General features: G+C 47.3%; 1 protein-coding gene across 7 annotated transcripts in view; it reads left to right on the forward strand.

The window, feature by feature from the left end:
- ARHGAP40 (Rho GTPase activating protein 40) overlaps positions 1 to 25,785 on the forward strand; it is a 37,762-nt gene that overhangs the window by 6,084 nt on the left and 5,893 nt on the right. For 3 of the 7 annotated variants that reach the window (XM_063404649.1, XM_063404654.1, XM_063404656.1), the window contains exons 2-10: positions 15,620 to 15,822; positions 21,291 to 21,511; positions 22,021 to 22,096; positions 22,868 to 23,019; positions 23,619 to 23,784; positions 24,087 to 24,178; positions 24,289 to 24,366; positions 24,593 to 24,752; positions 25,411 to 25,493. In XM_063404649.1, coding sequence (XP_063260719.1) covers positions 15,620 to 15,822; positions 21,291 to 21,511; positions 22,021 to 22,096; positions 22,868 to 23,019; positions 23,619 to 23,784; positions 24,087 to 24,178; positions 24,289 to 24,366; positions 24,593 to 24,752; positions 25,411 to 25,493 — 1,231 coding nt within the window. Of the gene's footprint in view, positions 1 to 6,500; positions 7,027 to 12,134; positions 12,578 to 14,730; positions 15,356 to 15,619; positions 15,823 to 21,290; positions 21,512 to 22,020; positions 22,097 to 22,867; positions 23,020 to 23,618; positions 23,785 to 24,086; positions 24,179 to 24,288; positions 24,367 to 24,592; positions 24,753 to 25,410; positions 25,494 to 25,785 lie in introns of those variants that run through there. The other 4 variants (XM_063404651.1, XM_063404652.1, XM_063404653.1 and 1 more) reach the window with 4 other exon arrangements.

Genomic DNA, 25,785 nt, shown 5'->3' on the forward strand with positions numbered 1-25,785 from the left:
ATATATTATATTTACATCTTCCACCATGGGAGCTTGGTCTCTACCATTCCTGCGGGCTCTTCTGAGGAGTTTGTCATATCAGGAACTGCCTAGGGGCTGCCTTTGCAGAGGTGCAAGCACAGCAGTTCTCCTCACCTCCTCTCCTTTGTCTGCCATATGTGTAGCTCTTGTTTTAGCCCAGTGGCTGCTCCCAGCATAGATCAGGTTGAGCTGTATCAGCATTTTTGGGGCTAAAACATGAGTAGGAGTCAGGTCAGCAACCACAGCCAGGTGATGCTTGTGTCAGAAAATGGCCATTGTACAACATTTGGTTGCTCACAGCAGGGTTAAAATGAGTGTTTCTGAACATTAGTTGGATTAAAGTGTTTATTCATCAAAATTACTAGAGCTGCAAGGTAAAAGACAATCACTTTAGTTCCTCTTTTGTGTGTTTTTTTAGGTTTATTTATATGAAACCTTCATAGTTTTTAATTCACCTGTGGGTCCAGGTTGAATTTCTGCTTCTTTCACTTGTATTTTCAGTGGCTGATCTGTGTAATATCTTCTTTTGGCCTTGCCACCAGCACTGCATCAGTCTGACCCTGTGCACCAGGTGTAAACTGAATGATAAAAATCTGCCTTGCATCACTTGACACTGGTGCCTGAGACTTTGTGTCCCGTCTCCTCTCTGGCCCTGCACTCAGGGCAGAGGGTTTTATCCAGCAAATAGCACGTGGGGATTTATAGACACTGCTCTAATCCCTGACTGACCTTTGAGATGATCTTACACCACCAGCCTCACCTGCCCTGAGTTCCTCCAGTAAATCCTGCACTCCAAAGCTGTCTGGGAATGTCTGTAGCAAGCTCCTCCATCCCCTCACTGGCCCCCCAGCTAGCTCATGTCTGACATCTTCCAGTCCTGCTTTTCACGAAGACTCGTGTAATTAAACCTCCCCATTAAAATTTGGGAAAAACAAGCCCTGTTCTAATGAGTTAACAGGCTCTTGACTGCAAATAGCTCTGTAAGAGCTGTGAGCTGTGTTGTGCAATCAGGGCCAGCATCTCAGCCAGTCTTGTTCCAGCTGTTGCATCGTTTATAGACGAAACCAGTACAGACAAGCTCTGTGTGGTGACTTCAGAGCCCGGCGCCAGCAGAGCAAAAATAGGGGATGATGATATTTTTTTTCATTCTGAGCCTTTAAACAGCAGTCCAGCTCTCCTCTCGAGGACAAATGAGGAGAATGCCCATAAATATAAATTACAGGCCACTTGTAATCGCTCTCCACTCAGAGAAGTTTGGATTCTTCCTGACAGACCTGTTACAGCTGAAGAGATGACAAAGTGGAACAGAAGCCTGTTAGGATAAGTGATGGCACTTTGGAGTACAACAAAACTGTTGCTTGTGAGTGGAATAATTGGCACTTACAATTGCCTGGCTGCTAAATAAGAGCTTCTGCTACTTGACTGTATTAAATCTTCTTTTTATTTTGGAAATAACTGATTGAGCAATTGGGATCTGTGAAAATGCAGCTCTCCTAGAGAGGGGGGTGTCCTTCTGTTCCCCTGCTCAGAGTCTGGTGGGTCTACCCACAAATAGGGACAGTGACATTTCATTCCCAGGTGAACTCCCATAACAATGTGTGTGGGGACCTATTTGGTAATTGTTTTCCTCTGAATCTTGGAGTATTTAGGTTTTAATGTAATCATTCAACAAGACAAGCTTCAATAAGGGGAAGAGAGAGGAGGAATGTCTATCCTAATTTCTGAAATATTTTCAGAAGCTAGTCTGACCCAATATAAAAACTTAAGAGGAGATGTTAAATCCCATAATATACTAAAATCTATTAAAACAAACAAACAAGAAAACCTAAATGAAATGTTTCCTTTCTTAAATGAAACATTGCTTTGAAAACTCTATTTGTACTTAGTGCATGTTCAGGTGTTTCACTTTTAATCTTAACAAATAACTCAGTCGTGTAGCTATGATCAGGTCACTCCTACTTTCCTCCTCCCCTTGTCTTACCCTCCTTGCCAGAACTCCATCTTATCAGTAGCTATTGTTGAGCTGTGTCATCACCTTGGTAGCTGCACTGGTTGTGGGGCCGTGCCATGGGCATGACACCTCCCAGGAGTGGATGTTTGGCATTCTTTGGGCAGCAGCTCCTGTGGGATGCCCACAAACAGACTGACTCATGGCCAGTTCAGCCCATCCCGCTGCTGGGTTATGCTGCAGGAAATAAACAAGATGACAACTTAATCTATCACATCTTTGGGCTGAGAACTGGGGCACTCCAGTAGGAAAGTCCATTTCTGGCACTCTGTCTATTTGTTGCTCCATTGCCCCATCCCTTTCCCAGGAGGGAACAGAAAACCCAAGGTGCAAAAGCCAAAATGAGGTTTGTGAAATCAGCTGGGGCGTGAGCTTGGGAACTGCAGCTTTTGCATATTTTCCTTCTGTGAAAATCAAGGATGTTCAAAGTGCTCCATGATGGTGGTGCTGGGGATGGGCTGTGCAGAGTGGAGTCTGGAGAAATCCTGTGTGTGCTCACAGCTGGAGCAGCTGGGCTGGCACCAGGTGCTGGTCACTGGTGCCACCTGCCCCTCCTCCAGAGCTGTGTGTGGCACTCTGTCCCCTGGCTGCAGGGGTCACAGGTCCCTGTGCTTGGAGGAAGTGAACAAGCAGCCTGCTGGGCACTGCTCTGTGCCTGTGACTCCTTTCTGCTTTCAGTGTCCAGCAAGAGAGAGATTTTTTGTGACGCACAGCCCTCTGTAGATCCCAGGCACATGTTTGAGCAGGGAGGTAAATGAGGTCATCCTCTGAAACCCGCTAAGGCTTCTAATTTTACACAGCCTTCAGTGCCCAGGAGGCAGAGGCATATTCAATTTACATTAATAAGAAATCTTGGTTATTCATCAGAATAAGTGTTTTGGAGTGTTAAGAATAGCTACTATCCTAGTGCTTCCTCCTATTGTTACAGCTCTTCCTTGAGCAGTGGAAATGTTTCGGGTGATTTAAATTACATTTACAGTAGTAATCAGGTTTAAGCAACTTTGCAGTCGAGTTATCTGAATATACATCTGTGTCTAATGAGAGTACAATTTTCCCCCTACCCCATCTCCTTCTTTCTCCCAAGGCAGGGCATTTTCAGACGAGGTGGGCAGCTGAAGATACTGATATTTATTGATACTGCAGCTCCCTGGGCATCCTCCCAGCAGGATGAGAGATCAGTTCCTGTCTAATGCAGTAAAGTCACGAGAGGAAACCCACAGCAGGGCCTGAGGGTTGCTGGGGCTGTTTCTGGCAGCTCTTTTCCTGTGAGGTGCTGGTTTTTCTCTCCCTGCTCAGGGCAAAAGCAGAAGTGTGGCTGCCCCAGCTGCTGCCTTACCCAGAGCTGACTGCAGCTCACTCTGCTGCTCCCTGCCAGGCTGAGAGCAGCTGGGCCTTGGATAATCTCACTGATTTAGTGACTCCAGAAACTGCAATAATCTCCTAATCTCAGTGAATCTGTGTGATGGATAGGCAGCACCACTTGAGGATTTTCTTATGTGGTGGGACTGAGGGGAGATAAATGATTTTCAGGTTTTCCTTATGCTATGTACCCTCAAAACAAACCTGAGAAAAAAGAATTGCATTTTATGGGTTTGGATTACATCCAGGTTTTCCCACTCCACATTGCAGTGTATCACATTCATTTTTCAGGGTAACAAATTAATTTTGGGATGCCTGAAAAACATAATGCTGCCATAAGGTCTTGCCCATGGATGTTTTACTCCAGCTGACCTGGGGGCTCTGATGCCCAGCTCTGCCGGGCACCATGCACAGGCAGCTCTCCCAAACTGCAGAGAGTTCCTGCAGTCTTTAGGTCTGCTGAAATTCCTGACTGTCCAAAAGCGTGTCGGATGTTTTTCCAGCTCCTTTTGATCCTGAAGAAGTTGGGCCAAGTCCTGTCAGTTTGGCAGGATGTGTGGATACCTTCAGAAATAACTTGTGCACTAAAGTGGTGACGGTAACAGCGCTGGGTCTGTTCCTGTGATTCATTTGAACTAATTGGCTGCTGAGAGCATCATGTGTCTCTTTGTCTCCATATTTGAGTAAGATTCAGCTCCTGTGATCCAGCTATCTCATCCTAGTGAGCTTGTCTCATCCCTAATGATGCCAGGGAGACTGTCCTGGAGCATGAAGCATGCTGGAGAGCTCGAAACCAGAGCTGGAATATTTATCCTGATTCGCTCTGAAAAAGCAGACTCAGTTGGCCTCTATTCCTCCACCTTTTTCCTCACAAGCACAATATAGGAGATAAACTTACTGATTACTCCTCTCACATACCATGAATAGCTGAAGGCCAGACAGGAGTGAAGACGTGGAAGGCTGTAGTGCAGCTGTTATTATCCACAGAGATCAGAAACTTTCAGCAGTGCTTGTGTACTCTTTGTGTGAGTAATCAAAGCTGAATGTACTCTTAGAGAATTCTGTCTTCATCTGGATGCTTTAAATTTGCCTCAGTTGTGCAACAAGCCTGGCTGAGTTATTACTGCTGCATGAGAAACCTGAGGATGAAACTGCCTGGTATGAGTGTCTGGCAGCCTCTGTCTGTAAATGGAACCATTAAAAAGGAGGATCAGCTGGCTGCTGAAGTTATTAAAAGAAATTTAATGACAAGGAACACCACTGAGGGACAAAAGAAATATATTTATGGGCTGTGGTGCCCATTTGCTTGCAGTGCTGGCGGGTTAGAGGTGATTTTATGTCCAGGAGAAGGAATGACCTGAAACCAAACCCCTTGTTTCAGGACAAGGTGTGCTCGGTGGGGAGTGGTTTGGAAAGGCTGAGTGCTCACTGAGGAGAAAAAAATGCTTTTCAAAGTTTGTAAAAACAGAAAGCAAAGAGCAGCCACATCTTCTCTCACAGATGTTTTTATTGTTGTCCCTCCTTGCTCTCCCCTCCCGTGTGTCACATCCTGGGCAGCATGTGTGGTCACACATGATGGTGACACTTCTGCACCAGCTGCAGTCTGTGTAGCTGCACAAAAGGATGAAAAATCTTTAATTTGCTTTCTGTGTGTTCCTACTCTCTTCATTAGTGGGTGATTTTTTATGATGAATGGTAGGAAGAAATCTTTCCCTGGTGGAAGGGTGAGGGTGGGGAGGCCCTGGCACAGGGTGCCCAGAGCAGCTGTGGCTGCCCCTGGATCCCTGGCAGTGCCCAAGGCCAGGTTGGACAGGGCTTGGAGCAGCCTGGGACACTGGAAGGTGTCCCTGTCCATGGCAGGGGTGGCACTGGGTGGTCCTTAAGGTCCTTCCCAATCCATTCTGTGATACACTGCCTGTGTGTAATTCTGTGCTGCTGTGAAACCTATGCTCTGTGGGGTTTGGTTATCACTGAGCTCCACAAGCTGGCACTTTCTTTAGCTGACCTTTGTTTGGGGCTGATGGAGGAGGAGCTACGTGGATAAACCTGAGTTTTGAATTATGGGTGGAGGAATCAGTTTTACAGGAACTGTGGGTAAGGAGGAAAAGAGAGGAAATCCCCATGAATATTTTACATAATCAGTGTGGGGAGTTGTAAATGTCCCACACCAAGCAGCTTCCAGTGCCAGCCTGGCTGAAGCTGGGGAGTGGGGCAGCGTTCTTCAGCAGCAGGGTGGGCTCCAGCAGTGGTTGGGAAAATAGCTGTGTTAATAGGAGCAAAACCAAGATGGGCTCTTTTATGACAAGGGATTGTCTCTAAAATTGCTGCTGCTGCCCTTTAAGGTGTTGGAGGCAAAGCAGGCTGAGCTGTAGACCCAGCCTTAATGGGAATATGGGAAACAGAGTGGGATTATTACTTGTGCTGGATGAACTTTGTATGTCTTCTCTAAAAACCTTAATTAATTACTCATCCCTTTAACTTCGGGATTATGAATAAAAAATGTCAGAAGAAAGCAGAGTTGCTGAAACGCCGTAGAGAGAATAACAAGGTAAGAACAAAACCTGTCAGGAACGGCTGCAGGGAACCCGATTGCTTTAACCCTTTGCTCACTTGTGCATTGCTTGTTGATGAGATTTTTAAAGAATAATCTGGATCTTGCAAAATATTCTCTCTGGGTGTTACAAGTTTACACTGCTCTTTCGACACCAATGTCTTTACAGCCAGCTGGGGTTTACTCACTGCTCAGCTATGGCAAGAAACGCTGAATTGCTATTTTAATAGGCACACGAGGTTTTTGTCCTGCCCTCCCCACGTCCCCGGGCAGATACTTTGTTCTTTTCTTGATGTTCTCTCGGAGCACGACGTCAAGGAGCGAATGGGCTGCTTGACTCCTCCTCCCACGGCCGCTTTGGGAGCTGCTTTTTCACGTGGGCTGCGGATCGCGTTAATGTTTAGCAAGCCCGAGCGGCAGCCCAGCCTCGGCAGGAGCTGTGTGCTGCCTGTGCCCCGTGCCCAGCCTCAGGAGGAGCTGTGTGCTGGTTTCTGCTCTGGGTGCTGCCCGTGCCCCGTGCAGCCCAGCCTTTGCAAGAGCTGGGTGCTGATTTCTGCTCTCGGAGCTCTCGGTGCTGCCCGTGCCCAGCCTCGGGAGGAGCTGAGTGCTGTTTTCTGCTCTCGGTACTGCCCGTGCCCCGTGCAGCCCAGCCTTTGGAAGATCTGGGTGTTGATTTCTGCTCTGGGTGCTGCCCGTGCCCAGCCTCGGCAGGAGCTGAGTGCTGATTTCTGCTCTGGGTGCTGCCCGTGCCCAGCCTTTGGAAGAGCTGAGTGCTGATTTCTGCTCTGGGTGCTGCCCGTGCCCCGTGTCCCGTGCCCGCTGTCCCTGGGCTCTGGATTTGTCGCTGCTGCCGGGCCGGGGGACACAGCGGGACCCGAGGATGCTCCTGCTGCGGGCACCCTGTGAGTGACAAGGAGCAGCTCCCCGCTGGCAGCAGCGTGAGCACGGCACGGATGGACAGAGTGTCGCCCTCCTCCCGGCTGGACATGGACAAGCGCGGCTCCAGGATGGGCAGAGGAGGCGTGGGCAGGCCCCGGGGGCTGCTGGCTCCTGCCCGGGCAGCCAGCTGTGCCCAGCTGCTCAGCAGGTACGGGGGCACGGGGGGTCCCCGCTGCTCTGCTCCCTAAAGCAGGGCAGGGGGAAGCAAGGTGAATTTCCAGAGGTGAGCAGGCTGTTGGACGCTCTTAAAATAGTGCTTCGAGTGCCTTGATCCTGAAATGAAACCTGTGGAAATTCCCTTTCTTTTTCCTCATCCTAAGCCTATGAAAATCCCCGTTCTTTTCTCTGTGCTCACTCTGGGCTGAGTGCAGCAAGCCGGGGAAGTGGGGCCTGGGGGGCTGGGATGCTTCCTTGTGATGCAGTGGTACCCTGCCCTGGGGTCCCAGCGCCCTTCAGGGCTTTGGGGATCTATGTGAATGTAGGAACTGCTCATTTGGCATGCAAGTAGTGAGGATAGAACTGAAGCTTGAACAGCTTTGCTTGACAAACATCATTCTGCTTGTGTTCTTACTGGATATTATATGAGTTAAGAATTAATCTAAGGTGTATTTGCATCAGTTGAGAAGTTTGCATTGAGTTTTAGAATGTTTCCTTGCTGCACTGGTCAGAATCTGTTGATTTTGGGTGAATGTGCTGACAGGAATTTAACATCCAATCACAGCTCACATTTTCATGTGTCTGTTTGACTTCTCATGTGGTCCAGTTTGATGAGACTGTGCATTCAGAGTGAAACAGGAAATCTTTAGAAGACCTCAGGCAAAATCTGAGCTGTGAAAAAAAAAAAAAAAAAAATCGTAGGGGGACTGACATAGGCATGATATGGTAAATTACTTTAAAATTAGCCACATGTAAGAGAATGAGATTAAAACCTTCAGTATTGCAGCCTTTCTTTGATAAAAATCAAAATATTTGCTAACAACTTAAGGCTTTTGCCAAACGAGTTCGTTGAGTTCTGATGTCTGTGCTACTGCCAGAATATCTCTGTGGTCAGCTCTGAAGAGCTGCTACAGCAGGAACCTCGAACTTGCTCACCAGCTTCACCCAAAACACTGAACTGCAGCCAAGTGACATTTCCCACAAGCTCAGCCAGGGCTCACCACAGGTGTGAGGTGTCTGTGTAACTAAGCCTCTTTCCTAGGATTGACCTAAAACCTACCTGTTCAACAGGGCAGGGATGTGCCAGCCTGCTTTTCTAATTAGTTAACCGTAATCAGTGTTTATTTTTGACCAGCAGCTCTGACATGCTTGTTGAGCTCCCAGTGAGATTCCTTCTGGCTGGCATGGGGCTGGTGGTGCTGTCAGGGCTTCAAAACAACACTGAGCAAAAGCCACTGCTGAGCCAGACCTGCCCCCTCCTCCTCCTCCTCTCGGTGTTGTGAGGCTCACGGACAGGGCTGGTGGCCCTGGGCTGGCTGGTGACACTCCAGTTACAGAATTGGTTATGAATCCCAGCCAAGGGCTTTTCATGGCAGGGTAACAGCCAAGCACCCTGTGCTGTGTGTAATAACTCTGCCCTGAGAAATCCATGCCAGGAGTTTACGACTCCTCCCTGTCTTCCTGCATCCCTGAAGTTCTCATGAGTGAAGCATAGCTGGATTCCAGCACACCTCTCCACCCCTCCTTCCCTTGTGCTGGCCAGCACGTCACTCTTGTGACCTCTCCAACATCTCTGTGCTGCTCTCATGCAGCTGAGCAACAACCTGCAGTTACTCATTCTGTGCTCTAATGCAGGTACAGCTGGTAGAATGGGCTACAAGAAGAAATAAGGATGAGTTCCATCATCCCAATTTACTCCAAGTTCAACATTTAAGAAGCTGTAGGACAAATGTTTAGTATGTGTGAACCTGCTTCAGTAAAATGCCTTTGCGTTAATGAATGATCACACAAGAAATAAGTTCACAACCTTTTTATGGTGGATTCAAACACACTGGCAGCCTTTCCTCTGGAAGCCAGGTGGTCCCTCAGCCCTGGGTCCCTCAGCTGAGTGTCTGAGGTGTGCACGGGCTGAGCATCTGGCCTGAGGTCCCAGCAGTGATGGCAGCAAAGCAGAGGTGCCTCAGCTGCTCTAACGGTGCCGTGTTTTGAGGATGTGCTCAGTGACTGCGAGGTATTGACTCATTTGCTCAGCAAAATCCCTGCCAGTGTGTGCTCGGGGCTGTGACAGCAGAGTCACCACAGGGCAGGGATTCCCTGCCTCTGCTCTCCTCCTGTGCTCAGGCTCAGCCTGGGGCAGTGCTGTGTGGAGGAGAGGGGAGTGCGTGAGGACAAGGTGTGGGGGCTACAAGGTGTGGGGTTTGCAGCCCTACGGCAGCTGGGCTGAGGGGTTTGGGATCCTGGTGCCATACTGATAGGTGGAATTGGAATGGCAGACCAGATCCTTGTGAGAATTAGGTGGATAGAGCTGCTGATGTGTTTAAATGGATTCAATGGAGATGGAAATGGGGTTAGGAATGCCACCTTTTAATTAATGATTGCCATCTTATCCCGTAGCTCAGCTTTATCAATTCACAATCACGTTAAAGATCCCAGTAGTACTAAAGGTTTGTTTTGGCCAGGTACCCCTTTCTCCCAGCAGGATTTCCTTTTGGATGAAAGCTCTTTCCTGTTTGGCTTGCCCTGCTAAAGCGGGGAAAGTGAACAACAGGCTCGTCCACAGTGACCTTACAGTCAAACACAAACCCATGCTCAGAGAGGATGGCTTGTGCCTTCTGAGGCCAAAACAAACCCTGGTGTGATGGGACAGACACCCAGCTAATAGAATAACCTAAACACGGCTTTGAATATTTTTAATTTGGCTATATCTGCATGGGGTTATCAATCCTGGTTTTGCTCTGCTCCGAGTTTCGGTCAGAGATGCCTCTAGGCAGATCTCTAATTAAAGGCAACTTTCCCTATTCCTTAGCTTGTTTATTTAGCCCCTTACTAGATGGAGTAGAGGCAAATCTATTCCAGATGAAGGCCTGAGACAAGGAAATAGAGATGGAGTTTCTTTGCTGTTAAATACTTTGATAGAGACACTAATTGTCAGGAAAGTTACAACCTATACTTTAGTTGAGATCCAAAGCTGTGGTGGAGGTAGCAGAATCATAGAATGGTTTGGGTTGGAAGGGACCTTAAAGATCATAAAGCTCCCAACTGATCCATGGGAAGGGATGCCCATGATCAGGTCAGATTGATCCAAGCCCCATCTAACTTGGCCTTAAACACTTTCCAGGGATGGGACAGCCACAGCTTCTCTGGGCACCCAGTGCCAGTGCTCCATCACCCTCTGGAGTTTGTCCAGCACAGAAAATCCTGGAGATGCTAGGCTGAAGCAGTGGGATACACACAAACCTCAGGACTGACATCTTCCACTCCACACAGCCCTGGGCAAAGGATTGCTGTTTGCCTTTTCTGGTGTCTCTGGGAGTGCCAGGACAGGAGGGGAGGTTGAGTTTTCTCACTGTTTCACTGGGAGAAAGCTGCAGCTGATGGGAATTGCTGCACACACACGGCACGATGTGGCATGTCCTTGTTATCACTTGCAGAACAGGCTTCTTCAAAACAACCTGAAATGACGCTGCTCCCTGAGCTGCTTGCATAATGGAAGATCTTGATGAGCTGATTGCTGTGTTACTGAAAACAAGCTGTAATCTTATTAGCAAATTGTGGCAGGGACATCTTAGCTATTCTCACTGGTGCTGTAGAGAGAGACCTTCAACTGTGCCATCCCACATGTGCAAAGTCCTTGATAAAATGCCTTAAAAGGGGCATGAGTGGGAGTTGGCATCAGTGCTGGGTAAAACAGCCTGGGCTAAAGGCACTGTGACTTCTCACAGGGGATACTTTTGGTGAAACTACTAAATATGTGAGCAAGTCTCTGGTCAGAGATATGCAGATGCACATCAGCAGTGGCAGACTACTGCTAAAATTGCTTTAATTCTGGCTTTTTAGCTGCTCTGGTTGAGTTAAGCCAGGGAAAGGAAAGCATGGTAAGAGTCTGTTGGGTAAGTTACTGTTCATTGCCACCGCAGTAATTTGATAATTAGCCTCTCTCTGTTTTTATGGCCTGGTCTGAGGAATTTGAACCAGCCATGTGCTTTCCATTTCCTCCTAAGAGTAAGCCTTATTAAACTATATAGAACTTACAGTTCTTTTCTGAATATATTGGTGTGGGGAGAAGGGAGGAATTGGTAGTGGTGCTCATGTACAAAATTTGGGGTAATTTGGGGTAAGCCAGGAATTAAAGATTTCCAGTAGGGTTTAGACCTTTGGTAGAAAAGTTATGGAATTTTTGTTCATGAGGCATCTCCTGTATAACTTTGCCCTCTGTGGTAGGAACAGGGTTTTGTGTAGTTCTGTGTGTCTGGATGAAATAGTGATCATGTGTGTTTCATGTCAGGTTTTGATAATGAGCAGATTGACTTCTTCCATGCAGGAACCTGTTTTTATATTTGCATTGATAATTTTGATAGACTGAGGTTTAACCTCCAGTAAACAAAATAGCTACAGCTATATCTATGTTTAAAAAAGAAGTGTATAAGTGAGTTACCACCTCAGGATTTTCTCAGTTTTTCAAATACTCCTGTCTGTTTTTCCTGGATGCCTTTATGCCACTACATGATAAACAAGAAAACCGAGTATGTTACGATGTGCTCGTGTGATGTGTTGATCTTTAGGTGACTTTTTTTCTCTTCAGAATGAACTACACATTTCATCATTTAGTTTTAAACTGCTTCCTTAGGGTGAGATCCTGGAAGCAATGTGAGGAAAGCCTGCATGGACTTTTTGGTTGTTTCTTGCAATTTTTTGCTTTTACACTTATGAGTTGGTTTTGACCTTGAAGTAAATTGTAAGCAGGTAAGATGTGCGTGGTGTGCCTTTAATGTAGTTTTGTTCTCTGACTAAGGGTCTTTATCTGTCAAAACACTGCAACCAGTTGGTAGACTAATCTATATTTTTTTCTTGTAAGATGCTTGTGTTCCATGCTCAAGGTCTGGGTTGTTATGAATGATGCTGGGACTTGCTGTGCTACTCCAAACCTGCTCTTGAGGCTCATTCAGACTTTCTGTCTGTTTCTGTGTTCCCTGTGTGTCTTTGTGCTTGCTCCAGATCTTTGGAAATATCTTTTAAGGCTGGGTGCTCCTTGTGTGGCAGGACTGCCTTGTCTGCCTGAATTCTTCTGTTCCTGGTGCCTTTTTCTCATCTTAGTTTTCTGGAAGCAGTCTTAAAGGAATTCCATTTGCTTGGCTTGCACTTGTTGCCTCCTGGTCTGCTTGAAATGCCTGAGAAGGAACCTTTTTATTTATTCATCTGCTAGAGAGGTATTTCAATGAGGGAGGGATGTTGAGCAAGCAGAAAAGAAGCCCAAGCAGCTCCAGGTCCTTTGAGAAGCTCTCTCATGGGAGTGATTCAAGCCTGGAATGAACATAGCAACAGTGTTTATTGTATTTTGGTATTCAGGAGGGTGAAGAATTACATGAGTGTTTGCAACATATTTGCAATGTGTTGACAGTATCTAGGAACAGATCAAAAACTGCTCTGAGGCTGCGTTTTGCAGCCCCGGATCAGTGAGCCCCCAGCAGAGCCAGGCCTGCAGGGCTTCCAGGGGTCCTGCAGGGGACACAGGGAAGGAGCAAGAGGAAAATGAGCTCTGTAAGGTCTGTGCCAGCCCAATTCCTCATCGCTGTGTTATGAATGCTGTGAAGCCAGGCTTAGACTGAAGGTGCCGGGTGAATCTCGAGCCTTGTTAAAACTGGCTGTGCTCTTAAACAAGAGGAGAAGGCTGGATTAAGATGCTCAGTCCTTCCACAGAGCCCTTCCTATATTATATGGCTGTCCTTAACAAGATCTTTCAGTCTTGCCAGTCTCCTTTTTGTTGGGTTAATTTTTAAAGCTTCATAATCTGCTGCTTTTTGTTACGTTGACAGTGCAGTGGAGTGAACTCGATTATTCCACCTACTCTTTGCCCAGTTGCACTGAGCCATTAACGTTTTAAGCCAACAATCTCTGCTCTCAATCTCAGCTGTTGCTGTGCTTCACGTCACAGGCTGCCCTCCACTTGACTCGGGTATGCAATGAGGAAGAACAATCTTTGAGGTGCACTGAATCTAAAATTAGCCTTCCACCTGGGCAGCTGGGTCTGCAAAGAGCCGTGCACTGAGTTCCAGAAAAAAAAAAAAACAACAACTTAGAGCAGAAAATAAAACCTTTTCTAAATGTGGAGGTCTGATTTTTATGCTGTGCTGTGAGACAGAACAACAGCTCTAGTTTAACACTGGCAGAGCTGGGCTTTGGATCCTGCTGCCCCTCTGGAGAGCTGCTGGGTGATATCGGCATCCGGAACTCTGAGACTGAGTTTAGTGCATCAGGAATTGGGCCAGCTGAGGGGAAAATTTAGGATGCCTTTGTTGACACAGGGGTAGCTCAGCTGTGGCTTTGCTGGAGGAGGTTCACAGTGTGACTGTGTGCTTTTGGTGTGTGTGTGACACAGAGAGCACTGCTCGATGCAGGCTGCTGCTCAGGTCTGCGCCAGGTGCTGCTGGAGCTGCAAGCCTAAATTCTGGTGTTGATCCCTGGAGATTTCTGGGGTTATGAGCCAGCTCCAAACCCAGCTGAGCACAAAGGAAAGGTGTATTTCAGAGCTGCTTTAATCTGTATAACCTAGATCCCACAGGAATACAGGGCAGTAATTTAAGGCAAGAAGAGCTGTTTTGTGCCTGCTGAAAGCCTGCAGTGGAGCAATTAGGAGAGATTCTAAATGGTCTCTGAGTGTTGTGCACGGGAGACTTCTTCAGTGCACCTTTGTCTTCCAGTGTTCTGCAAACAACAAAACCAACTCCCTCAAAATAATCTGAATTCCTCCTTCCACTTCATTTCATGTTGCAAGTGATGAGTTCTGTTGACTGGTTCATAATAGAATCCTAGCAAGGTGTTGAGCAGTGTTTTTGATGCTAGTGAGGTATCTTTGTTTAAATCTAGTCTTACAAGATGATTGTCAGCAAATGTGAGAAAATGGAGAGGAGTACTGAAGATGAGGAGATAAGGTGAGGAATGAAATCTAACTTTTTAACTCTTAATGGGTAAAGGTGGAAGTAGAAAGTTAAAAAGAGAAAAAATAAATTGAGTTAGTAGCTGCAGTGGAACTGAGATGGTTGGACATGAACTGTGCAAGTAAAAAAAAAAATCTTAGGTTGACTACTTAAGTGCTCCACCAGGCTATAAATGAGTATCTTGAGTGTTATTTGGAGATCCAGAAAGAGGACAGCAGATCACCTCTGTTCCTGCCTACCGGGTGGCAGAACAGCTCAAGTCAGTCTTTCACTTTTGTCTTCCTGGAAAACAAACAAACCCCTTTAATTCTAAACACTGTGGCTGTGTGCAGATGTTCCTGCAGTGATGGTTATTGCTGTGGGTCTGACCTCCAGGAGAGAGGGGCTGTGTGTGTGTTAGAGCAAGGCGTGAGCATGATGTGCATGCACGTGTGTAAATACAAGTGCAGGATGGCCTATGACATTCATATCTTATTCATTAGATCTTCAAATTAGCTTTTTAAAATTTGAAGTGCTCCTCAATTGAAGCAAGTTAGTGCCAGAACTGCTAATAATGACTTTCTGGAATGAAAGGGGCTAAAACTTTCCAGATGTTTTGCCATCTATGACTTTTGGCTCCTAGAGCTAAGAGGTTAAATAGCATTTAATGGGTGTTTTGTTGTCATGGTTTTCAAGGTGTAAGACTTAGACTTGATCTCTTTTTTTTTTTTTTTTTTTTTTTTTTTATTTGATGAAACTAGAAAGGAATTTTGGCCTGTGTTTGGTGGTCATGGCTGTTCATGGGTGTTTCTCAAACCACCCACAGTTGGAGTGGTGCTCCATCTCTTTAATTTTTGTATTCATCAGTGGAACCATTGAGGTGTTCTCATAAGTATGTTCCACTTACCCTGTTTCTTTGTAAGTCTTTGAAAAATATGTATAGCAGGGCTTAAATGGCTTGGCACTCTTTGAAGACAATTATAGCTCATTTTAGGAGAGGCACTGTTTTATGAAGTGATGAGAAGCTCACAGCACAGGGGCTGAAAACTGAATGAGGCCAGTCTGGGACTTCAGCTGTGCATGAATGAATCAGCAGGGTGGCAAGAAAATTCCATATGCTTGGGTTTCCCAGGACACCTCGTGTTGTTTCACAGCTGAAAAATCTGGTCTGGGCAGGAAAAGAGGGCCTCAGCCCTGTGAGTTATTTGTTGCATGAGCTGAAGTGCAGGGGATGGAGCTGTGCTGGTTTTTGCACAGGGAGCACAAACCTGCTGGGTTTGTGCTGCTGTGGTGGGAGCTGCCAGGCTCCTCTCTGTGCCAGGTCCTGGAGCACTGAGCTTGGAACATCCTGAGTGCTGGGAATGCAGAGGGTGCCTGTGCAGACTTGCAGGGAATGAGCGTGGGGCGGTAGGTGTTGTGCTGGAGGTCACTGGAGGGACAGCACTGAAAAGACTCTGTTGATCCTGTGTCCTCTCACATGTTTGGACAGCAGTTTTCCCCATTCTCCAGAGGATTTAGTCCCAGCCTTGTATTGCTAAACACTGAGCAAAGGAAGTCCAGCACTTACCTCTGTTTGGCTTTGCTGCAGTCATTAATCAGAGGAGGCTGGACACGATGCCGTATGCAATGCGTGGAGCTTAATCTCTCTTTCCTTATCTCTTCCTCTCTCAGCACCAGACATTGCCCTTGGAAAATGAACCAGCTTCCTCCAAAGAGCCCTGTGGCATCCCCGGTGTCAGAGAGCACGAATTCCAGGGGAGAGGCTTTGGACAGCTTGTCAATGGACAGTTTTTGGCTGGAGGTGGAGAACATTAAACAGAGCGCTGAGGCCGAGCAGGAGGAATGCAGCCTTGCAGATGTCAAAACACAGGAGGGTAGGTTGCCAAAAATGTTGGGAGTGAGGAGAGGAATGTGAACATCTGAAACAGAAGATTTGCTTATGCACCTGAACGACTCAGAAGTATGTTGGAGTATGGTTAGAATATTATCAGTCAATCAGGGATGGAGATAAGGTTTTAATTGGGTGGTGGATAATGCCCTGCAGAAGGGGAGGGTTGGCCTGGCCTGGTTTCGGCTTCTGAAGCAAAGCTGACTCCAAAGGTCAGTCCCAGGAGTGTTGAAGGCTCCAGGTTTTTCAAGCAGCCCCACCAAGGGTGGGGGCTCTCAGTGCCAGTTCAGGGGTGTGTGGCAAACACCCTGTGAGAGCTGGGGCTGTTTGGGAAGCCTTGTTTGTATGCATGGTTCTGAGATTCATCATTGTGGCTTTTATGGGAGCTGCTTCTCTGGAAAGCAGAAGTTCCCTCTCTAATTCCCCATTCAAGAAACCACAATGAACTTTCATAAACCCAGGAGTTCTACTCAAGGTTTTTCCTCCATGTCCTTTTTTTCTTTCTTTGGAAGAAACGTGTATGGGGTGTTTCTGATGCACTTTCTGCAGCACTGATGTTATCCAGTGTTTTGGAATAATTGGAACCTGGGCCAGTTATTCCAAAACTTTTGGAATATATTTTCCCGTTGTAGAATCATAGAATCACACAATGGTTTGGGTTGGAAGGGACTTTAAAGCTCATCCCCCTGCCATGGCAGGGACACCTTCCACTAGCCCAGGTGGCTCCAAGCCCTGTCCAGCCTGGCCTTGGGCACTGCCAGGGATCCAGGGGCAGCCACAGCTGCTCTGTGCACCCTGTGCCAGGGCCTGCCCACCCTCACAGGAAAGGATTCCTTCCTGATATCTAACACAGTTTCCCCTCTTTCAGTGTGAACCCACTGCTCCTTGTCCTGTCCCTGCAATTCCTGAGGAGCAGTCCCTTTAGACATGGGCAGTAAAACACCCCGGGGTGCTGGAGGGGTGAGAAGTGCTGATAAACCCCTGGTGATCCCACAGATGGAGCAATCACACCTTTCCTGGGTCCCTTTTGAAGAAATGGAGGTGGTTGGCTGTACAGCCCCTTGCACAGGTTTGCAGCCTGCACAGCTGCTATTGAGAATGATCTGTGTCCTGAGAAAATGTCTGTGTGGCAGTCCCAGTGTGCTGCTGAGCTTGGGAGGGCCAGCAGCTCTCGTGGGGGCATAGAGAGGCTCTGGAGGGCAGGGTGGGAATGTCATTGTCCCTGTCTGCCATCGTGGGCAGCACAAGGGAAACATGAAGGTCTGCTGCTAATGCCCCTTTATAAAGGACACAGGTTTGATTTTTAGAACTGGAAGAGATGCAAAGTGATTCAGAAAATGAGTGCACCAGGAAGGAGACTGGAAAAGAGACCATCCCATGAGATGAAAGACTGTCTGGGATATCCTAAAGACTGATATGCTGGAGGCAATTTGATTACTGTGTATAAGCAGGGATAGGAGGAAAAGTATCTTTTAATGCTGTAGCTTAATCTAGCAGGCAGGAGCTGAGTGCTTAATTGGCCATTGAAACCAGACAGGCTTGAAATGATGCTCCAGGTAGTGAAGCCTTCCCAGCAGCCTGGGGAAGGAGGTGGGGCAGGCTGGGGCTCCTGGTGCCTTCTCTGAAGGAGCTTAGGCAAATGAACCTTGTGCAGGGAGTGGGGGAGCCTGGGATGGTCTGCAGGGTTTGCATTTCACAACTCTGCAGCTCCTGCTTGGAGCATGGAGGCCGTGGGGCTCCTCAGAGCTGGAGGCATCTCACTTTTTGCATAAATCTGGGAAACTGAGAATTGGGCAGTTCTGTCTGGAGACAGCCAGATGGCTGGTGATAACCAGGGCACAGGGGAGGCTGTGAGGAGATAAGGCACTGCAGAACTGCTCCCAGCTGGGAACGCTGCGCTCCTGGGCAAGCCCTGGGTGAGGGCTGGTGATCTGGAAAGCTGCTGGTGGCCTGGTGCAGTGGGAGGTGTGCCTGTCTCAGGGTTGCTGTTCCCTGAGGTAATAAGGTTTCAAGCTTCTCTTGCCTGAAAGGTTCCATGCCAGAGTCAGAGAAGGCAAGCTGAGTCTGCCAGTCTGTGTTTCCAAGGTTGTTTATTCTTTCATTATCTCTCAGTTCTTTCTCAGCTCTGCCAGGCATCCCCAGCAGAGCAGGACACGCGGCAGGACTGGCTGGATCAGAGGGTCCCAGACCCTTTGTATCATTTCCCTGACCCAACCACTGTCCACAATGAACTTTTTATTTACAAAATTTTCCCAATACTTCCTACCTATGCTAACATGTCATTTCTACTCTAAACCAATCCTTGAGATCCAAATGAGCAGAAAATGGGAGAAAAGAACAAGAACAAGGAGGACAGGACCACTCCTCAATTCCTCCATCTCGCCTCTTCAAGCCCATATACTAAAAATCCTAAATTCTACATTTAAACTCTGTGATTAACTAACTACTAATTATTTTGAATTCTTTTGGCTTGTGATTCTTCATACAATGTGGGCATTCACTCCCATGGCCAGGGATCAGAGGCAGTGTCCTCCTGGGCTCTGTGTGAGGCTGGCTGAGCCCCTTGGACAGATCCCAGACCCCCTGTCCGGTCTCCAAACCCTCCAGGGTGGCCACAGGGATGTCCTGGACTCTGACAAAACTGCACATCTGGGACAGCTGGAAGGCGCTGAGGGCACCTGTGGCCTTGCTAACAGCTGGTGGGAGCAGGAAGGAGCTTTTTCCTGATTTGCAGTGGTGTGCTGTCCCTGCTGTCACTGTTGGCCCAGCTCTGTCCAGGGCCTGGCAGCACAGCCAGCTGGGGACACAGGCACTGCCACCAAAACCCCTGTTTGTGACCTTGCAGAACATAACCCTGGCTGAGAACTGTCTGCAAAGGGTGACTCTTCACCCTCAAAAACAAGATAGGAAGTTGTGCTCAATGTTTAGTCTGAAAATGTAGGATGCTGTAGCTGTCCTTTAAATATTTGGAAAGTGAATATTTTATTATGAATGCTATTTTTGCCTAGGTTGTGTTTCAAGTAAATTTGTGGAACTGGTGTTCTTTAGTTTTGCAAAATCATTCCTAATTGTGCCCTCCTGAAGTGCTGCTTGCCTGGAACCCACAAGGCAAACCTCAGCAGCTCTCCAGGCTTAAACCTGCAGCTCATCTTCTGTGGATCTCTCTGTTCTGACCTTTTTCCCTCCAATATTTCCCTTTTCCCCAGAAATAACCCATTTTGCCGGTTTCCTTTTGTGTTACTGGCAAACATAACTGGGCCAAAATAGTAAAAGAGGAATTCCAGTGTGGTGCTTTGGCATCAGCTGGGGCAGCAGGCTCACACGGATGTCCGATGGGGGGCTGCTGTGTGCTATTGTGTACGAGATCACTTTCCTGTTATGACTGCAATTGGCTATTTTCAAAATTTGCAAGCAATACACTTCACTTCCTCTAGCTCCCAAAGGCAAAATAAACCAGAGGCTTTTTGTGTGTTGTTCTGCTGTGAAACCATGGATGTGGGACAAGAGGGTGTTTGGTGAGGAGTGGGACCATGACTGGTGTGCTCAGAGGATGCTGTTACCTGCAAACTTCTGTGAACCAGACATGGGGAAAGACCAAAGCCTAGGGATGTGCAGGGAAACCAGACAATTTGCTAGAAGATCCACTTAGGGAAATACTTGACTTCAAGTTCAGCTCTATTTATTGTGGTGTGATGATGAAAAAAGTTCCGTTTCATTATGATACTTGGACCATGCTCTGAAGACTGAGGTTTAATTGTGTCACAACATTTTAATTGTGTCTTCAAGCTGTGTGAACATGAGGTCTCTCCAGAAAAATTAAATTATTTAATCTCTCAAGGAGAGCTGCATGGCTGCTTTTATTGGTGCAGCAATAATAAAACTTGTCCTGAGCAGCTGTGACAACCGAGGAGGTGGAATTTTGCATAGGACAGGAAGAGTGGGAATGAGGTGCACTGAATGTGCCAATCAGTTCAGTTGGGAATTTTCTTTTTCCCAGTTAACCTTTGGTATTGCTGTGCTGGAACTGCCTGCAGTGAATGAATGTGGTAGATGGAATTGGGAAGATAAAGGCTTTGTGGTGTTTGCTGTGTAAAAGTTGAAGTCACCTGCTAAATTGTTTCTTTCACCTTTGAATTTCAAGTAGTTGCCTTGCTCAGGGCACTTTCTCACTTGCACTTCCTCATGAGTGTATCCCATAAGAAAAAAAAAAGTCTTCTGTGTTTGAAGTGCAACTTTATATGTATTGAAAAATGAAGTGGAATTGAGCTTGTTTGAGTAATGCTGCTGTACTGTCTCCAGGCTTCTCACACTTCCTTCTGGAACTGGAATGGTCTTTAATTTTAGTGATATTTTGAATAGGCCTGGGCATAAACCGAATGCACAGAGTAAAAATAACATTTTTGCTTGAGTTGAGTGTATGGATACCAATCCACTTAAAAAATTAAAGAGTAGGGATGATGCACACAAATTGGTCAGCAAGTATATTAAGTAAAATATGTTTGAACCTACCAGATCAGGATCTAGATATTAAAAAAAAAAAAAAAAAAAAAAAAAAAAAAAAAAGTTGATACCTAGGCATGCATATAGATTAAAAAATAAAAAGTAAAAGAAGCAACCAAGTCATCTGGAAAAGTGCAAAAGCCAAATATGCAGTGTTGTGTGCTGTGGCTTCTCACAGACCTTTTGTCCATTCTCAAAGCTGTTGAAAGATCAGGTGGGATCCAGGGGAGCCCTGCCATTCCTTCTGGCATGGCTGTGTGCTGCTGCCCTTTGCACAGGCAGCCCGTGGAAAGGCAGATTTATCAAGTCCCCCTGACTTCACTCCATATCCTGCCACAGTCCTTGCCTAAATACCACTCAGAGTCACACTTGTGCCCTCTCCTGCCCAGGCTCTCTGGGAGCCTGTGCTCCTGGGAGCATCTCTACCTCCACAATCCTTTCTTCTCCCTTTTCCTCCCCTGGAATGAGCAATAAGAGCTGTGTGAGCAACTACACCTGCCCAAAGAGCTGTGTGTTCTCTGGTGTCCCCCCATACCAGCTGGGCACTTAGGATTAGGGCTGACATCCTGGGAATGGCTTCAGAACAAAGCTGTGGCCTCCTCCCAGGGATGTCCCACTGCCAGCCCAGACAGGGAACAGCCCGGGCTCCTGCTTGGTGCCTCTGGATTGTTGCAAGCACCCTGATCTCTGCTCTCCCTCTGTTCACTCTTTGCTCGCACCCTGCCCACTCTCTGCCCACTCTCTGCTCACTCTCTCTGCCCACTCTCTCTGCCCACTCTCTCTGCCCCCTCTCTGCTCGCCCTCTCTGCTCGCCCTCTCTGCTCGCCCTCTCTGCTCGCCCTCTCTGCTCGCCCTCTCTGCTCGCCCTCTCTGCTCGCCCTGCTCACACCCTGCTCACTCACCCTGCTCCCCCTCTGCTCCCCCCCTGCTCACACCCTGCTCTCCTCTCGGCAGAGGGGGACGCCGAAGCCGAGTGGCTGCAGGACGCGGGGCTGTCCGAGCTCCTGGGGGACCCTGCCTCTGACAAGGACAACCTGGTGCTGCTGTCCACGCTGACGCGGACGCAGGCGGCGGCCGTGCAGCGCCGGCTGGACACCTACACTCGCTCCCGCCGCAGGAGGAACAAGCAGCCCGTGCGCCACGTCCGCGACATCTTCGGGGTGGCCGGCACGCAGGTTTGTGGGGAGCTCTTGAGAGAGCTCCGTGGGAGCTGACGGGGCTTTCTGGGGCTCCTGTTGTATCTGCAGCTCTCGAACTGAAAGGAGGGTCAGGCTGGAGGAATCCTGGCTGTGGTGTTGAGGAGTTGACAGAAAACCTGCAGGTCTGTGGCCTTCCCAGACTGGGATGGGGTTCCTGCTGGAATGTGTGTAGTGCAGACAGCATGGCAGCCTCGTGGGGCACTGGCATCGTTTGGAGCCCTCTTGTGTTTCCTTTGTTCATGTTCAGTCACCATTAAACAAAGCAAGAGGACTTCCCAAATTCAGTTCTGATAAGCTGACCTTGTAGAAGTGGAAATCCTGGAGAACGACTAACACTGCCCTTTTTGGGAGGGGGAGGGTTTGTTGGTTTATATAGATTTATCTTTTTTCTTGATATAGAATTCATAACCATCTTCTTCTCAGCTGTTTTCCTGCGGTTCTGCTCCTTTGGTTGTGGCTAAAACAACTTCTTTCTTATTTTTCAGGACACAGCAGCAGAGAAAGAGGAGTCCAGCCCAGATCCACTGTGGCACAATCTACGGACTTCAAACACCCAGAGAAGTAAGAGGAACATTTTTAAATGCAGAGTAGGGTCTGAAGTAGGGCTGGGGCTGGAAGGAAAGCCACACACATATTTAAGCATATACAGGTTCAGAAACACTGACCTTGTTTGTGTTGGGGTGTGGGTTTCTTTACATTATTATTCACACCTGTGGGTTAATAAACTTTTCCAGGCTCCAGTGTTGTCAGAATTGTCACTCAAGCTGATCATTGTGAGTTCTTGTAAAGCAACTGGAAGATGAAAATAAAATCAGTCTAGTAAAGATCACACAGTGAAACCTTGTAAGTGTCATGAGCAGTTGTGTAAGGAGATGTTTAGCCATAGGTGTGTCCTTTAAGGCTGTGTCTTGTCTTACCAGTGACCTGATAATTTTAGCCACAATGGTGTGACTTCACACTGACCATGGAATCATAAAGCTTGGAAAAGCTCTCTAAAATCACAAGTCCAACCACTATCTCAGCACCAGTGTGTTCACCACTAACCTGTGTTCCCTGTGCTGCATCTGCACGATTTTTGAGCACTTCCAGGGGTGCTGGCTCCACCACTGCCCTTGCAGCCTGTTCCAGTGTCCCAATGCTTGGCCACCCTTGCAGTGAAAACTCTTACCCTACCAATCACTCTGCTGTGGGGACACTCTTTTCATGTGTTACTGCAGGATTTTTAAAAGCAATGACACCAAACCTTTCTCACAAAGTGCATTTTTAGCACATTTGCTCTCTAAGCTTCCCCCTCCTGGCTTGCAGAAATTCAAGATGATTTCTCCTCTGCAGCAGAAACTCAGGATTATTCCTGCACAGTTCGAAACCCTGGCAAGGAGGAGGTGTTCAACATGGACATTGCCTACTCAGAGCAAGCAGCTGTCCTGCTCAAGGGCTCGTTCCTGTCTGAATCCAGGAAGTCAAAGGATGGAAATGCCCTAACTGTAAGTACTGGAGGAATTTTTCAGTCTTGGCTTGTCAAGGTGGCACAAGACACCAAAATCAGTTCTTACCTGTGGGTAGTGTTGCAATGGGTCTGTGCTTGGTGGTATTTTTGGGGGTGTTGTGCTGTTACCTTTGCAGTGTTGGCCAAGGATAGATATTGTGTAGTGGAGGATCAAAAGAAATAAGACTTTTATCTGAAACTCCTTATTTTGACACACATCCACATCCCTAATGTTTCCTCTGAAAAGAGGAGAGTAACTAACTGCACTTTCTTAGTCATAATTCCAAAGTTTTCTCCTCTCTGCAAATGAACTGGGCTGCTTCCAAAGTTCAAATAGATCAGGGTGGGAATCAGGCTGCCTTTAACTTAGAAAAACTGGCATCTCCAGTGTGATTAAAGAGCAATATTGAAAAGGGAAAATATTTATTCAGCTGGTGGTTGAGTAGGAGTAGTTTGGGCATATGTCTGGTCTTGAACACAGCAGGGAGAACAGATGCCTGGTTTTGATAAAAAATAATAAAACTACAGCAAAAGTTGTTCACTAGTGAGAATAATAGTGATAACTTGAGCTGAATCTTTTGTGTGTGTTTCCCTTAGAGATTTAAAATCCCGAAGGGCAGACTAGGAGTGACCAGGATTGGAGATCTGTCAGCTCAAGACATGAAGAAGATCCCCACACTGGCCCTCATCGAACTTACAGCTCTCTGTGATATCCTGGGCTTTGAGCTGAAGAGAAACAAAGCAGCAAAACTGAAAACAACAGGTTAGTTGTACTCCTTTTTGTGGGATTTTTTTTTTGCACTCATCTTCTCATCATACACTCATCAGTTGTGTTTCAAGTATTAGAACAGAGGGTCTTTGACAAGAAACCTTGTGACAGGTGTGTTTTCCTTGGATTTCTCCTGGAAGTTAGTGGATCATGAAGACCTACTACCACATTTATGTCTGGCTGCAATTGTGCTGTTCCTCTCTTTCTCCAGTATCTGTGTTTACAAAAGTACCACCTTAGTGGGGGATGTATCCCTTACACCTCTATCAGTGTTGGAAATGTTGTTTCTGTTGCAGAGAAAAGACTCTTTGGAGTTCCACTCAACACCCTGTTGGAAAATGACCAAAAGCTGCTGCCCAACACCAAGGTCCCCCTGCTACTCCAGGCAGTAAGTTCTCTGCTGGTTTTATTCACACCTCTGGTCCTGAGAGTCTGTGATAAGGACAGGCTGACTCCTCATCCTCTGTGCCTAAGAGCTTTTGTTTCCCCCTTTATCAGCTGCTGTCCTGCCTGGAGAAGAGAGGACTTGAAACAGAGGGCATCCTGAGGGTTTCTGGATCCCAGACCAGAATAAAGGTATGAGCCCTTTGGCATTGTTTGGAAGTGTCAGGGGGGATCAGGAAGCATTTGCTGGAGCAGTGTTTGAATGACCTGAATTGTCTCATGCCCTTCCCAGTACAGCCAGAAACATCCATTGCTGGGAAATACTGGAGTGTGATGTCTTGCCCTCCCAGTGCTCAGCTATAAACCTTCTCCTACATTTGCTTGTTGAAGCATGTGCTAAATTCCATTTTTTTCACAGAGCCTGGAACAGAAGCTGGAAAGGGACTTCTACAGTGGCCTGTTCTGCTGGGATGAGGTTCACCAGAACGACGTGTCGGGGCTGCTGAAGAGATTCATCCGAGAGCTGCCGGCCCCGCTGCTGACAGCAGAGTACCTGCCTGCCTTTGCTGCTGTTCAGAGTGAGTGCCTGCTCTGCCTAGCACCCGTTTGCTCTGTCAAAGCTCCTCTGGGCTCTCCTGTCAGCTGTGTTGGGGGTCTGTGCATGGGGTGGGAGCACAGCACAGCCGAGGGTTGGAGTCACTGGAGCATGGCTGAACTCGCCCTTCTGCAGCAGCACTGTCCTGGGACTCCTGTTCTGTGTCACTGGAGCCTGCAAGGTGGGTTCTGTGTCACAAGGCTGCCATCAGCTAGGACAGATTGGTCAATAATGACACACAGACTGAGCTGTGGAAACAGGGCACACAGCCTGCAGGTAATGTGCTGATCTGCAAACACATTTCTTTGAGGTTGGTGCCTCAGCAGGTAGTTTGGATGTGTTCAGCTAAGTGTTTGACTGCACAGGTTCTTTGTTTAAAAAAAGGGGAATTGTGGGTTCTTTTGCTGCCCCCCAAGGGCATCAGGGCTGCTGGTTGATTGTGTACTCAAAGGAAATGGGTCAGTCTCCTAAAACTTTAGTAGCTCCTTTCTTAAGGACAGTATGAGTTTGATTTACTTCTGTGAAACAAGGTCTCAAATTCTAGATGACCAGCCATTCAATAAGTAATTATCTCATTCCTTGGAGGATTCCTGTGCCCAAAAAGAAGGGTCAGAAACCTGAATCCTCTGTCCTCCTTCTAGATATTCCAGACCTGAAGCAAAGATTGCAAGCTCTAAACCTCCTGATCCTGATTCTGCCAGAGTCCAACAGGAACACTCTGAAGGTAACTGCTTGCTTTGGATTTAGCTGGTAAAACACAGAACCACAGAATTGTTTAAATTGAAGAAAAAAACCTTAAAATCATTGAGTCCAACCATTCCTGCAGCACTTCCAAGGCCACCACTAAGCCATATCCCCAAGTGCCACAGCTACATGGCTTTTAAATAAACACCACCTCTGCCTTTTTGTGCTTTATAAGAGCTGTGGTGGTTGCTGCCTTTTTTTTTATTCCTCCTGAGTAGTTCAGCTCTTAGGTATTAAAGGTAAGGCTGACTTAGCACCCTGAACACCTAATT

Source organism: Prinia subflava, chromosome 8 (assembly GCF_021018805.1).
Source record: "Prinia subflava isolate CZ2003 ecotype Zambia chromosome 8, Cam_Psub_1.2, whole genome shotgun sequence".
Lineage (NCBI taxonomy): Eukaryota > Metazoa > Chordata > Aves > Passeriformes > Cisticolidae > Prinia > Prinia subflava.